The sequence below is a fragment of the Helobdella robusta genome (assembly GCF_000326865.2).
Source record: "Helobdella robusta unplaced genomic scaffold HELROscaffold_42, whole genome shotgun sequence".
Taxonomy (NCBI): domain Eukaryota; kingdom Metazoa; phylum Annelida; class Clitellata; order Rhynchobdellida; family Glossiphoniidae; genus Helobdella; species Helobdella robusta.
In genome coordinates this window covers 697501-713434 of record NW_008704981.1, presented here as the reverse complement: position 1 = coordinate 713434, position 15934 = coordinate 697501, and the positions used below count along the sequence as shown (strand labels likewise).

Genomic DNA, 15934 nt, shown 5'->3' with positions numbered 1-15934 from the left:
CTACCTGTTGCATTAAAAATTGCATTAACAATAAATAGAAATGAGAAAATTTCTGATGCATCTTTTTCCAGGTTTATTTTCAAATTAACTTCACACTAAAATAAATGTAACAATATCCCTATACTCATTGAATAGAACTATTTTGTTTTACAATTACATATATTTTGTTTTATAGACTATTATAATTTATAATGCTATGATGGATTACCATTTTATTATTAAAAGCAATACTTAAGAAATGCACAAGTTTCTGTAACAGTTTATAAAATTTCAGATTTCCTCAAAATGTAAAAATGCAAAACGATTGGATTAAGTGGATCAGACAGGAAATAAATGATTTCAAATGGCTTCCATCAAAAAATGCAAGAATATGCAGTGACCATTTCTGTAATAAAGATTATAAGGGTTATGATGGAGAAAGGAAGGTAATGCTGAAGGAAGCATTCCCATGTTTTCAAGTTAGTTATATTTATATGTCATCAATTACACAAGGAAGCAATTCACATCATCATTGTACATTGCAACATTCTTATCTATACAAAAAATATCAAAAAATATAAAATGCATTCAACAATATTCCATGTATTTTATTAAAACTTAGAAAGGGCATAATGACATTGTGAATAATAAACCCTGCTTAAGACTTGGATCATCATCATAATACCACTCACCATTACAAGTAGAGTCAATTTTATATTAATGCTTAACAAGTTAACCAAATTGGCATAATCAAGTTCTTATATGAAATACACATCAAGTATTTAATGTAACAAATAAATTAACAGAAAAATTTCTGGAAAAGTTTAAAAAAATTAGAACATATGACTGATCAAAAATCATTCGCGTTGAGACTGCATTTGTATGGGCATAAGGCATATGATTATCTTTGGACAAATGGCTTACATCTTCCTCACACTAGGACATTAAGAAAGTAATCTTGTCATAGCTGTTACCTGTTCAATAATTTTAATAAGATTGTTTTAAATAACTATTCTCAATGTCATTTTATTAAAACTACATTAAAAAGTGGCTACAAAACATTGATGGTATGTATGCCTGGGGTGATTTCTACAAACCTTATTGACTAATGGTGATGGGGATCCTCTGGAACTGTAGGATCATGACATTCAATCTAGTCATGGATTGAGAAATCAATCCTTGATATATTTGATAACAAACATTTATTATAATATAAGAATGAAAAAAAGATGTAGGTGTAAGGCAAAAACTTACTGGAACTATTATTTTTAGCAATTTATGATTTATTTTTTTATTTGTGACTTTATCCATTTTCAATGATACCGATATTTTTAATTATTATTATCCAAATCACACATTATCTTTAATAAATTTAATAACAACATGTACTACAATTTAAGAATGAGGAATATTTTGTAAAACATTAAATGAAAAAAAATTTAGTTTGAATCACTCATAATTAATAAATTTTAATTAAATTGCAAGTTAGCTTGGGGAGTTTGAATTGAACAAATTACAAAATTGTTTATTTTATAAAATTGATTGATAAGTTGTTTAATATATTTATTTAATTTAGTATATTTTTTATTCCCAGACTTAAGCATTGTAAACAAAAATTTTAAAACCAATTAAGCAATAGAATTTAGGATCTTAGGAACAAGTGCTGTTAGTCGTTGGTAGTGTAGTAGTAGTATGTAGTAGTGTAGTGGTTGGTAGTTTCTAGTGGTCTAATCTGTTAATGTTCGTTAGGGTTATTTGTTATTTATTTCAATTAGTAATTAGAATCAGTAGAGTTTAGTTTTAGCTTAATTATTAGAGTTTAGTAATTTAATTACTAATTAGTCGTCGTTTAGTGTTGTTACAGTTAATGAGTTAAGTGTTGTTGGTGGTTCACAAAAAATTTTTTTTATTTAAAATGCAAAAAGATACTTAACCGTCATACAGCAATATCTATCCTAAAACAGCATCTAGTATCACCTTTTAGAACATTTGAAATTTTAAATAAAAGCAATATTCCGAAACTAGTAAATATACGATCGTAACTTTTGACTTGGGCGATAAAAAATCACCCTCCAATTTTCCTCCGGAAGTAATCTTCTTGTTCGACCGTCAAAAATGAGCGAAGGCCGCTATATTTATATTTATTATATGCCGTTAACACGGTTGTTAAACTTATTCACTTTTAAACACATTTTTATAAATTTATAAAAACCGAGACGTTTTCATATTTAACTTTTTTTTTAATTAAGTAATGGCCTCTCGTAATTTTCTACTGAAGAGTCGTCTGCTCGTGACGTCCTCAACTAATCAAAAGTTCAACAACCTAAAAAATTTATCCTCGATAAAATTAAATGATTCAATTTTGAATTTGAAATCCTGTCCTCTTGCTTCTTATCGCACCCGATCTGATTTCCGTAAGTTAGTTGTATGTTTAGTATTTTAATTTTTGTATATGTGTGTATTTATATGTGTGTTTGCGTGCGTGCATGCGTGTGTGTATGAAGTTGAATAGGGAAACTCAATTTTAAAACATACCATGTATTGATCATATAAAAAAATTTATTAAAATAGAAATTATACTTATATAATATATATGTATATATAAATATAATATAATTATTAATTATTTAAAAATAATTAATAATTCACTAGAGTACTACACCTTTCAAATTTTAGTTTAAGCCTAATTCTTAAATGTATTATATTCGTTTGGCTCTGTGTTCAACTATAAATCCAATTTACTAATGAATAATTCTCCTAATCAGCTGACCACGCTCGGTCAGAATCATCAAATAAAAAAGAAATTAATAGTGGACCAGCGATAAAAAATATAAGAAAGACATGCCGAATCACCAAAGAAAATTTATCTGAGAGAGTTAAAATATCAGGGTGGGTGCAGTACAAAAGGATGCTTGGCCAGTTTATGGTCCTTAGAGATTCTTATGGTTTCATTCAAGTTATGGTTAATGATCCTCTTGTTAGTATATAATTTATAATATAATTTTTTTGTTGTCTGCTTTGTTTTATCATTGTGTATTTATAACTCTTATTTATGGTTTAATAAAATTTTGTGTGTTATTTAATTACAATGAATAATTATTTAATTATGCTAAATTTAATTTTATTATTTTTAATTAAAACAAATAATTTTTTTTGTTTTGTCAGATATTAATATCCCTAAAAGACCTACCCTTAGAATCAGTATTAGAAGTCACAGGAGTTGTCAGGTACAGACCTGAAGAGCAGAGCAATGAGGTTATTTTGTGGTTTTTAATCACTTTTTTATTTATAGTTCACTCATTTTGAATTAAATTTTGTTTTCAGTTGTTCACACTTTTAATGAATTTTCAAAAGATATTTGAAAATGTGATTAATGCTATTTTTTTCTTCATTGTTTTTCATATTTTCATAAAACTTTTTGAAATGAATATGAATTATTTGATGATTAAATGAATTTAGAAATAGTTGAATGAATTTTTGAATTCATTGATGAACAAACAAACTGATAAATGAATATTTTCAACATAATTAAACTCAGGACATGCCATCAGGTGAACTGGAAGTGTTAGCGGAGAATGTTCAAATACTAAATAGATGCAATGCACGCCTGCCATTTCAAATTCAGGAATTTCACGAGGTGGTCTCATTTTTAAATCTATTTTTTTAACACTTTTTTCAGTGTTGGTGCAAATAAAAAAGATTTTCAAAGTAGCCATTTTAATTATTGATTCGTAATTATAAACTTACTTTGAACTTAAATTCATTCATCTTTATAAAGTTATTTAAATAACTTTTTAAATTGCGTAATTAGGTTAAAGAACCTTTGAGACTACAGTATAGATACTTAGACCTCAGGCACAGAAAACTCCAGCAGAATTTGAGGCAGAGGTCGAAAATTTTATTCAAGATGAGGGAATATCTCATGGCCAATGGTAATTTTAACCATTTTTTTCATTTTATTTACTGATTAAATCAATAAATTAAAAAAAAGTCAACAACTCGGATATCCTATTATTATTTAATAAATTGTATTTTTATTTAATATTAATTTGTGTGTGTCAGTGTTCTATTTATTTATTTGTTTTATTTGATATATCGTTTTCGACTATTTTTCAAATACCTTCAAGAGTTTGTTGATGTTGAAACACCAATCCTCTTTAGAAAGACACCTGGTGTTAGTTTTTTTCTTAATTTTTTACTTTTTATTCAAAATATACCTATAAATTTGTTAATAAGCAATAAATATTGATCTATTATATTTAATTGTAATTTATTACATTAATAATTTATGTTTATTTTAATAGAATAATTTTTTTTCGCAGGGAGCCAGAGAGTTCATAGTACCGACACATGATAAAGGCAAAGCTTATTGCCTACCACAAAGTCCACAGCAGGTAAATATCTCTAATGAAATTACTTTTAAATTAATTTTTTGAAATAATATTTTATAAATTTTGATATTTTTTTAATGAAAGTTATTAAAAATAGACAAATTTTAAAAGTTATTCGAAAGGATTTAAGATATATTTTATTCATTTCCTGTAAGAAAATGGTTTAGCTAATGTATAAATGTGTGAAGTAAAAATGAAATGTGGTAACTTTGTTTCAATTTAACCGAAAAAAAAATTTTTTTTTCGAAATTTTTCGGATAATTTTAGTGAATAAATAAATAAATAAATGGTTTTTTTGATCGAATACTTTTCTACCCATGCCAGTTTAAACAGTTGCTGATGGTTGGGGGTATAGATAGGTACATGCAGATAGCAAAGTGCTTCAGAGATGAGACTGCCAAACCAGATAGACAACCAGAATTCACACAAGTTTCACAATTTTTTCACAATTTCAACATTTTTTTATCCATATTTGTAATTTTTAACGTTATTTTTCAGATTAATAATTAAAAGATATATTAATTAACCACGTATATTTACACATTTTATGTTCGTCTATAAGCTTCATTCTTTATTTGACATATGTCAATTTTCGAAAATAATTATTTGACACTTTCACAAACAAATTTTGCATTTATAATCAAATATATGCTTATTCATTAATGAATTTACTCATTTTTGCAAAAACATGTTAACACCAATATATATATATATATACATTATTTCGAACAAGTTACATATAAATATGGAATGATGTGCTTTTTTGATGAAATACTTTTACACCCATGCCAGTTTAACCAGCTACTCATATGGATAAGTATTTGAAAAATATTTGAATTTGTTTTGCAAACAGGTTGACATAGAAATGTCATTTGTTGATGTAGAAGATGTTAAGAACATAGTAGAAGGGATGCTGGTTCACTCGTGGCCTGGACATCTGAAGCCAATTCATTCTCCATTTCCTAAGATGGACTTTCACGATGCCATCAGGGTTTACGGGTCTGATAAGCCTGACACCAGATTTGATAATACAGTTGGGGAGTTTTATTTCTTGGGGTCTGATGATTTTTAAATGTGTCGTTTTTGTTTTTTTCCAGTTGTTGTTGTTGTTGTTGTTGAAGGTTTAGAAATTTTGACTTTTGGTTATTTTTGATTAAATTTGATTGTATTTCAGTTTAATGTTAATTTGTTTTTTTTTGTGGGGTGATACAGCTTTGATTATGTAAATTTTTTATTGAATTATGCCTGAAAATGAAAGTTGCCATTCTAGTTTTTTCATAAATTTTTATTTGAAATAATATTTTATTTTCACATCGAGATATTTGTTATTTTCGTTTCCAGTCGAGTTAAAATATTCAAAATATCAAATGTTTTTTTAGTTGCAAGAGGTGACGGACATCTTCGAACATTGCAATTTTACACCTCTGATGAAGTCCTTCAGGAACAGACCAATGGAGAGTATACAAGTCGTTCAGTTCCCTCACGTTTCTGTCAGTTGCTCATTAGTTATAAAAGTTTATTCAATAATTTTTCTCATTAATAAGTTTTCAGTCATTTTTATAAATAATTTTTTATTCAATTGGTTGCATTTCAGCCTTACCTGAGTAATAAAGATGTTTCATATTTGACAAAAGTTTTGAAGTCTTCTTTTCATGAGAAGCATAGAGCAGTGAGTGTCTTTTGGTCTTTTGGTTTTTGAAGCAAAACTAGTGAATCACGTTTTGTTTATAATTTCGAAATTAAAACCATAGTATCATGGCTTCGTTGTTATATTTCTAACTATGTCATGTAATTTGTTCTCAGTTTTTCGCTATCGTTCGCATTAAAGAAGATAACTCGTGGCATGGTACCCTGCACAAAATGATTGGCGACCTAACCTACAAGAGACTGGAAGAGAGGCTGCAGCTCAACCCCGGTGACGTATTCATCATTGCAGCAGGACTCGATCGAAATGCCGTCAGTTCCTTCTTTTTTTTTAAATTTTATTTTACTCTTTTTTAATTATTAAATTGAATCATTGGGTATAGATGTCTATGTAGTTATGTTGTAATCGGAACTTGTTTTTATTTCATTGCGCCAGTGTTTGACAGCAGGGAAATTCAGAGTAGAAATGGCGTCGTTACTGAAGGAGAAAGGTTTTTTATTTATCATTATTATTATTTATTATTTTATTTTTATTCATTTTTGAGAAATTTTCGAATTTTAAATATGTTTTTATCACAACATCAACAGGCATCTCAGTGTACGAAGATGATGATAGCATGAATTTTCTATGGATTGAAAATTTTCCTTTGTTTCTACCAAAAGAAGATGGGTCTGGAGGTGTATTTTGTTTTTATTAATTGTTGCCAAAATTTTTTTGGGTGTTCCTTTTGTGGCTTTTATCCGGTAATATTTCGCATATTTCAAAAAATCAAACATATATTAAATTCCAAAACTCTAAGAACGAGCTTGTGTCTAAAATTAATTATAAAATTTTATATCATTTTATACTTGAGTGAGATTTTTAATTGTATGAAATTACTTGCAGGACTTGAATCAGCTCATCATCCGTTCACAGCACCTCATCCAGATGATTTGACTTGCATCTATTCAAACCCTGAAGCAGTCAGTTCACTTTATTCTTACATTTGATCGGTCAAATTTCGTCATAATTAGAATTTTTGTCGATTGAACTTTTATAATTTTTATTTATTCATCCCATCTGGTTGTTACTTGAAAAAATGTGATTTAATGGTTTAACTATAAGGCTAGGGGATTGCACTATGACTTGGTTCTCAACGGGGCAGAAGTGGGTGGTGGCTCTATAAGGATACACAATGCTGATCTTCAAAAATATGTGCTTCAAGATATTCTCAAAGTAAACTTTTATTGCAAAATTCTTTTTGTTAAAATTTACATTCTAACGTTGTCTCATTAGGTTTTTTAAATGCAATGAATAAATGCTATATTAAACCAAAAAGCGTCTTTGTAAACCTTATTTAATTGCTTTTTGTATCATGAATTCAAACCATTCCTTTCTGATCAAATTTAAATCACAAACGTTCAACTTTCTTCACATTTACATTACAACTTCTTCAAAACTACACCACCCACTGACGCCTGATACTGACCATCACAATACAGGAAGATGCCGCTCCTCTGCAACATTTGATCGATGCTTTGAATTCAGGATGTCCGCCACATGGAGGCATAGCTCTTGGTAAGTTTGGTTTTTACCTCAATTTTTTTCGTCTTGACTTTAATTTTCATTCTCATTTTTGATAAACTGAGTTACAAAATTTACACTAATACTACTGCAAAAATTTTGTTTATAATTTAACAGCTGTACTGAGTTTGTATATCAAAATTTGTCATCATTCCTTTGGTCTAATATTTTACGATAAATGAAGTGAATAAGCCCTTTCTGAAGTTGGAATATTTTTTAATTTTCTAAAATTTCATAAATTTACAAAACAGGAGTCGATAGATATCTGTCAATCATCTGCAACACCCAGTCAATACGAGACGTCATCGCCTTCCCGAAATCAAGTGAAGGAAAATGTTTGATGTCTCAAGCTCCTTCCACGATAAGCAAAGATGATATGGAATATTATCACTTAACTGTAAAAGAATAGATTCTGTTACAAAATTTGAGCCAATGTTTTCAACTGTGCAAAACTTGTGATATGTGTTGTTTTGTAGGTAATTTTTTTTACTTTAGTTTCTCAAAGCCGTTCTTTATTTTATCTTTGTTATTTTATTTAACTTTTTTCTGATTAACTTTGTTTATTATTTAGATGAATGTGTAGAAGTCATGTATCAAACTTTCATTTTGAATTTAAACAAATAAGTTAATTTATTAAATTTCAAAATGTTAGGTTAATTGTTAGAAACACATAAATTAAAAGATGTACAATAAATAATTTTTTACACGAATATTTTGAATATCTAATGCAAAATTAATGTTTTTTAATTGAGCGTTGATCTGAGTTTTTCAACACACATCTTAAATTGATTTTTCTCTCTCAGCAAATTATCATGAAGTGTTTGAACTTTCTTCTCAATCTCCCTCAAGGCCACAAGTCTTTCACGTATTTCTGAATTTTCCACCTCTCTTCAAATAAAATATTACAACTTTATTTTAAATTAAAATGAAAATACATTTTATAATACTAATTTTATAATAATATCATAATACTAACGAAACAAAGTCAGCCACTTTATCAACAAGATCTTCTAAAGTCTTTCGAACTAGAATAAATAAAAAATTTCAATTAACAAATATGTTACTATTATATAATAATATTATTACAATTTCAAAAAATAAGCACTAAATAATTAAACTAAAAAACTGGTACGTTTTCTTTTCAGATCATCACTTCTACTCATTTCAGCTTTTTCTTCTTTAGTCTCACTTGGCTGCTTTTCCATAGGCTTGACATGAGGAGCTTACAGAAAATCAGATATTAATTTTAAAAAGATACATTTATAAATTAAATAGGATGTGTGGGTATTGTGATGAACAAAAAAAAGCTACAAAGTTCTGTAACTCACTTTCTTGACTGGGCTTCTCAGGTCTTGCCAGTTTACGTTTCTGAAACTGAATTAAGTCCCAAATAATTAATTGAATAGAAAAGTTGTTTGAATGTACTTAACTATAGACTATAGTATAGTCACTGTACTATACAAGTATACAACCTCATTATAAAGATTATTCTCTGAGTTGTTCTGAATACTTGGTGTTGACACTTCCTTGAAAGTGATTATCTTTGACCTAAAAAGTCACATAGAAATGAACTGAAGATGATTTTACAGGAAAAGTTTGAAATTTTTTAATGAATATTTAAAAATCATACATCTTTTCTGGAGTCACAAGACTTTCGTAAGATGACCCATTGAAACTCAACTCAAAATCACTAATTCCGGAATCCGAACTCGAGCCAAGTATAGACGAAGAAAAAAAATTGAACTGAAAAAAATTTGTTTAAATTTATAATTTGGCATCCTTATCATAATAAAAATAAATAAGTAACATCTGAGTCTAACCTCACTCATTTTAATTTAACTTTAATCAAAATTTATAAATTTGTCGTCTGCTGAAAACGGAAGTTAAATGCCATGGTAATGCGTTCTGTTGTTTTTTTTCTTGTTTTTTTTTAGCGCTGTACAAAGTTACTCCAAACAATTGTAAAGAACATATCTATGGTAGAGAATCACTAAATTTTACCGAGACTGCCCTATCTTATTTTCTTTTTCATGAGCTTAGCTAAAAAAGAAACTTTAAGACTAAAGTCTCCACAATAACTAGTTTAGGTAGGGTTGAGATAACACCCGATCCAAGTACCCAGTGCTTGTCCGTTGTCCACTGTGCAAGGGATGGAGATTGAAGGGGTATTTAGGCTAGCCTTACAACATATACTCATTAAAATATTTAAGATATCAATAGTTAGGGTAATTGAATAGGTAGATTGGATTATTGATCTAAAAAAGCAATTTGAGATGTATGCAACGATAAACTTCCAGATGAGAATCTTCTACTTCTCAATCTTGGTTGCTCAAGAGACTTGGCGTTAAGTTGTTTATCAACTCTAGCTGGCCGATGGTAGCCATTCATCAAAACGGTGGCACTTTAATGACAGTCTCGTTGATGATTGACTGCCAAAATTAAAGCCGGCAAGACTCGACGGAAATAAATACACACACGATTTTGATTGTTATTTAAATTAGAGAAGGAAAATTATTTCATTCATCACTGCTACATTTGTACACTTAAAAATGTATAGTAATATATATCTTTTAATATAAATATATTGAAATTATCTATTTATAATGAGCTTTCTCAAAATCTTGTGATTCAACAAATGTAAAAAATTTCTACATTGTAAATTCAAAATTCCCCTTTGTGCGTAGGTATGTTTGAAATCAAATGCACTGTTATTGCCATTAAAAAAATCCTCTGTTCTTTCTTACCCGTCTCTCTCTTTCTCTTTCTTTCTTTCTTTCTCTCTCTCTCTCTCTCTCTCTCTCTCTCTTACTTTATTGCTTTCGCTCTCTTTTCTTTTCTCACTTTCTCACATACTTTGCCATATTATGTTTCACTATTATTCTTTTTTTTATCAGTCTTTTCATACATTATTCTCTCTAACCATCTCTCTGCCTATGCTTTATTGCTTTCTCTCTTTTTCTTTGTCAACTTTTCTACCTATCTCTCTTTCTCACTCTCTCTCTCTCTCTCCTCTCTCTCTCTCTCTCTCTCTCTCTCTCTCTCTCTCATCTAGCTCTCTCACTCAGTTTTTGTTGATTACGACTACTGAGTATCGTTCTAACTGACAATGAGCAAGATTACGCAAGATTCATCAATTTATATCTCCTATTATTCGTATATATATATATGTGTGTGTGTGTATGCTTGTGTGTGTGTTTGCGTATGTGTATGTTTGTTTGTGTGTGTGTTTGTGTGTGTCTGTGTGTATTTGTTGTATTCGGGTTTCCCAGCAATTATGTTTTTTTGAAGAATAAACACCTTATTAAATTTAATTTAATTTGTGTTTGTGCGCGCACGTGTGTGTATGTATCCGTGCGTATGTATGTGCGTGTGTGTATGTGTGTGCGTGTATCTGTGTGTGTGTGTGTGCGTGTGTCTGTGTGCACGATCAAATAATTTATAAATAATAACAAAATAATTATTACTCATCAGGATTATTCGGGGAATTAATGTGATCATTGACAAGCAAATTTCATGCTGCTCTTTTTATGATTCATGATGACTTGTGCTGTTGAAAACTAATTCTAGTATTAATGTCATAGTAGTTGTAGTTGTTGCATTGGTAGCAGAAGCAGTAGCGACAGCGGCAGCTGTAGTACTACATATAGTAATACTAATAACACTACAATTGTTGTTGTTGTTGTTTTTGTTACTGAGTGCCTAGCTTCTACGTCAAGCATTCAATTTTACATGCTGTTAAAGCTGCAAGTTTTTATTATTATTATTGTTGTTGTTGTTATTGTTGTTGTTATTGTTGTTCTTATTTATTTTTATTGTTGCTATTACGTTATATTATTATTATTATTATTAATTGAACTTGGCATTGTCAGGCTTTTACTGTCTCAATTATGATTTAAATTGTTGCTGTTATTGTTACTGTTATTGTTATGCTAATTATTGTTATTGTTGTTATTATTATTATTTTTATTAGATGTGAACTTCAAATACTGGTGCTATGGGTAAGCTTCTTAGAGACTGTGAACAAAAACAAACAACAATTATAGCCATTGGAATCCAACATATTTATTTATTTGACATAATATTCACAACAAATAATTATATTATGTTATAATAATATTACGAATAATAATTTTTATACTATATAAGTAATTAAAAATTAATTACTTTGAAACCAAACCAATTAAAGATGAGAAATGTTAAATCACTTAAAATATTAGTACTAAATATAATAATTTTATTTTTTAAAAACGTTTCTGGCGATTATTCTGCTTCGAGATGTTACAACAATACCGACAATATTCAACTCTGCTACACGTACATAACCGAGATATTAGATGCCGACGATCGTCAAAAATCCGACTTCGCTTGCCCGACCGGTTCATACCTCCTCGAGTTAAGAAATGATACCACACTCGTCATTTTTCAAAAATTCATTAATGATTTCAAATCGGTATTCTATAAAAAACTGACATTCCTGTTGAATTTAAAACTAAATACCGACAGCAAATGGATTGCCGTTGATGACAGCACGACACTGACTTCCGATTCTTCTAACGGTTACGGTTATGCTTACCTGAATGTTACCGGACCGAATAAATTCGAAATTTTGGAAGACAGACCGACGAATAAATACCGATTCCTGTGCGGAAATAATGGTACGAGTATTTTTTTTCTCTTATTTAATCTTCTAAAAATAAATCATTATTTATTTTAATAATTACTTTTTATAGATTATAACTTCATTTTGATCATTTTTTCAAAGAATATAAACAAATATGTATGTAATCGAATGTCTGATTTTCCTAATGAGAAATTTTCGATTAGTGAAAATTTGAAAATGGTTTTCAGTCGATCTGACGTGATATTTCTAATCAATCAATCTAACCCGAAACTATTACTACTACTGCTACTATTACTACTGCTGACACCGCTACTACTAGTACTACTACTACTACTACTACTGCTACTACTACTACTACTACTGTTGCTAATACTTCTACTAATAATAATAACGATGTTTCGTCAACCAACTGGCTGTTAAAACGAAGCAAGTTGCACTAGTAAAAAGCCGAATGTTCATACGGATAACGCAAGAATCATTCTTGAAAATTCTTCATACAACCACAACAACAACAACGACAATAAAGGCCACAAACGATACGACAAACATGTAGCTTATCTGTACAACATAACACAACGTAGTACATTTAATCATTCAAACACAGTTTAAAGTTGTATTGTACTTACGAAAAGTATTTTATAATATCTGAACAGTAGTCACATGTGTACACAAGTTTCGATTTTATATTGAATTTAGACTATTTCAATTTAAACTATTTCAATTTAATATTCTTATGCACCAAAATAATTAAAACAACACACAAAATTCTAACACAAACATTCAGATAATTACATATCTCATCTATACAAATGCTCTGACGTTTTGTAAAGTCTTCAAAATGACCCAGAAAATAAAATTTTTAAGGATTGTATAGTTACACCTTCAAAAAATATCTAAGCGATTAAGTACCAGATATTTTATACCTCAGATACTCCGATAGAGCAACCAATGCCGTGGTACTCTGCCAGAAATTTTTGCATCTTTAGAGATACCGACTTAACTGTTGTCAGTAGCACTGGCCGAAGCGAGCAATTTAAAAACCTACCTGTTGGTCAGTACTGGATTGGTCATTATAAAGAATACTGGACTTGGGAGAGCTCTGGTATTGTATTTTATTGTTTTGTATAGTATGGCATTGTATCTTATTGTATTGTATGGCATTGTGTCTTATTGTATTGTATTGTATAGTATGGCATTGTATCTTATTGTATTGTATTGTATGGTATGGCATTGCATCTTATTGTATTGTATGTCCGTATATATATGGAGGTATGTCATTGTATCTTTACGGTAGGCGGTTGAAAATTGCTACTTAAATATAAATAACAGTAATTATTGTTATCATAAAATCATAATTTTTCCAATTTCAAGGCTCGAAAGTAAGATACTCGAATTGGCGAGAGGACTACCCGAAGTTGGTATCGGATAGTTCCGGTCACACAAACGTTTCAGCCTATTTTGACACTCTGTTATGGAACAACAATAAATATTACAATTACTATCTGGTCTGCGCCAATGGTTCGCCTCATTTATATTGCTATTTATTTTGTTTAATACATTATTTATTTATTTAGTTGATTTTTTATTCAAAAGTTTTTTTTATTTTAAAAAATTAACTTATTTTTTGCTTGCATCTGTTATTTTATGTTTGCGGTGGTTGATGTTTGGATGGTTGAAGCGGGTAGTCCAGTTGTTAGGCAGGTGAACGTCTGTCACATGCAATGTGTGTGTGTGTGTGTGTTTGGGTGTGTTGTGTGTGTGTTGTATGTGTGTCTGAGTGTGTGTTGTGTTTGTGTGGGTTTGTGGTTGTGTTTGTGTGTGTTAGTGTGTGTGGTGTGTTAGTGTGTGTGTGTGTGTGTATGTGTGTGTGTGTTGTGTGTGTTGTGTGTGTGTGTGTGTGTGTGTGTGTGTGTGTGTGTGTGTGTGGATTCGCTATCGCAGTGTGTGTTGCTTGCTAGCATCTCTGAGAGTTAATTAAGATATAATTAATAGTATTAACTTATTAATTTATTCATTTATTAAATTGATTAATTTATTCATTTTTGTCTTTCAGAAACAGACTACAATGATCCGAGCAAAAATAATAACATTACTACTACTAGTACTACAACCACTACAAATAATAATAATAATAATAATATTAATAGTAATAATAATATTAATAGTAATAATAATATTAATAGTAATAATAATATTAATAGTAATAATAATAATAATAACAATAATAGCAACCAAGATAATGTTACACTCAGCACCAAAAATTCTGATGGTGAAAAATTGAAACGTAATTAATTTAATCCATATTTTTTTGTTTTTTTTTCATATTTGTACTACTACTACTGCTACCACTACTACTACCATTATTGCTACTACTTCTTCTACTACTATTACTATTACTACTACAACTTCTTCTACTACTACTACAACTACTACTACTATTGTACAAAATATTTATACTACTACAATTGCATAATAACAATATTAGTTATAATGATAATTAAACACACAGTGAACATAGCATTAGGCATCTCCCTCCCTCTACTTGCCATCATCATCGTTGTCTTCATCATCGTCGTCGTCATCATTCCGCGTCAGCGTCGTAAGCGACACAGCAGCAGCAGCAGCAACGACATCAGCCCTTACGAAGTTCAACCCACGTCAGCCACAACGAAATCCATCGCAGTATCGTCACCAATGACAAAACAGCAGAATCGAACTCCATCCGCGCTTACTACAATGTCTATGGTCTCCATTCCGACCTATGATAATAACTTCACTGATGATCCCGCCCAGCATATTTATTCCGAACTAAATAGGTACGTGTGCATGAATGAATGAATGAATGAATGAATGAATGAATGAATGAATGAATGAATGAATGAATGAATGAATGAATGAATGAATGAATGAATGAATGAATGAATGAATGAATGAATGAATGAATGAATGAATGAATGAATGAATGAATGAATGAATGAATGAATGAATGAATGAATGAATGAGTGGTTAAATAAAAAATTACATAAATGAATGCGTTTGAAAATAATTTTCTTGCAGTGAGGAAGTTGGTCTTCGACCGACCGGCTCCCAACTACTTCTACTCTCTCCATCGCTATCGTCACTGACACCCCCAAAACCATCATCACAAAAAATATTACGATCGTCATTATCTTCGTCATCATCACCATCACCACCTCCGCGAATATTATCATCACCATTTCCATCATTACCAGCACCGCCACCGATTTCGACACCACCATCTTTTCCACAATACGCCATCCCTACCATGGACTCACCGGTTTCCAAACTCGATCCTCCGAATATTCGTTCGAATGCTCCGACAAACGGTGCTGTGCAATCGGTTTACGATAGCGATATTATGTCCCATCTCAACAAGAGATAAATTTTGTTACTTTTCGATTTGCATTGAAGACATGGGCACGATTTACGCCGCTGTGTAATTAATTTGACCAGCAAACTGGAAAGTCCAATTTAATTTTTATTTTTCATTTTTGCGTGTACATAAATAAATGTAAATTATACTTTATAATCTATTATTTTTAAATTGCACATTATTTTAATTAATCATATGTATTTAATTTTTCGTAACAGAAGAAATAAATCAATTGCTTGTTCATTATAAATAAAAAATTAAAACCTACAAGTTAAATTTGGTTATTTAGTAAAATCAAAGTCAAACCTGGTATAAAAATGTGAATTAAAAATTTATATGCA

General features: G+C 29.8%; 3 protein-coding genes across 3 annotated transcripts; all 3 read left to right on the top strand.

Annotated features, from left to right (window-relative positions):
- Positions 1–293: 293 nt before the first annotated feature.
- Positions 294–935, top strand: HELRODRAFT_177340 (hypothetical protein; the record flags this gene model as incomplete). Its single annotated transcript, XM_009025548.1, has 2 exons — positions 294–458; positions 786–935. The coding sequence occupies 2 exons, from the start codon at positions 294–296 to the stop codon at positions 933–935; spliced, it is 315 nt and encodes a 104-aa protein (XP_009023796.1).
- Positions 936–2188: 1253 nt separating this feature from the next.
- Positions 2189–8284, top strand: HELRODRAFT_193089 (hypothetical protein). Its single transcript, XM_009025547.1, has 18 exons — positions 2189–2393; positions 2745–2956; positions 3145–3234; positions 3518–3616; positions 3791–3911; positions 4107–4153; positions 4302–4373; positions 4695–4799; positions 5224–5403; positions 5750–5860; positions 5965–6039; positions 6174–6326; positions 6451–6505; positions 6603–6692; positions 6901–6977; positions 7120–7230; positions 7497–7572; positions 7830–8284. The coding sequence occupies exons 1-18, from the start codon at positions 2231–2233 to the stop codon at positions 7985–7987; spliced, it is 1995 nt and encodes a 664-aa protein (XP_009023795.1). The 5' UTR covers positions 2189–2230; the 3' UTR covers positions 7988–8284.
- A 3480-nt stretch (positions 8285–11764) lies between these two features.
- HELRODRAFT_177338 (hypothetical protein) lies at positions 11765–15602 on the top strand (the record flags this gene model as incomplete). Its single annotated transcript, XM_009025546.1, has 5 exons — positions 11765–12233; positions 13128–13301; positions 13571–13717; positions 14709–15015; positions 15257–15602. 5 exons carry the CDS (start codon positions 11765–11767, stop codon positions 15600–15602), a joined length of 1443 nt encoding a protein of 480 aa, XP_009023794.1.
- Positions 15603–15934: the final 332 nt, after the last annotated feature.

Excerpts from the sequence above, each read along its gene's own strand:
- HELRODRAFT_193089 (XM_009025547.1), top strand. The coding sequence starts at position 2,231 with ATGGCCTCTCGTAATTTTCTACTGAAGAGTCGTCTGCTCGTGACGTCC. Across the intron at positions 3,912-4,106 it reads GGAATATCTCATGGCCAATG|AGTTTGTTGATGTTGAAACA; the intron begins GTAATTTTAACC and ends AATACCTTCAAG. Across the intron at positions 6,978-7,119 it reads TCTATTCAAACCCTGAAGCA|GCTAGGGGATTGCACTATGA; the intron begins GTCAGTTCACTT and ends TTTAACTATAAG.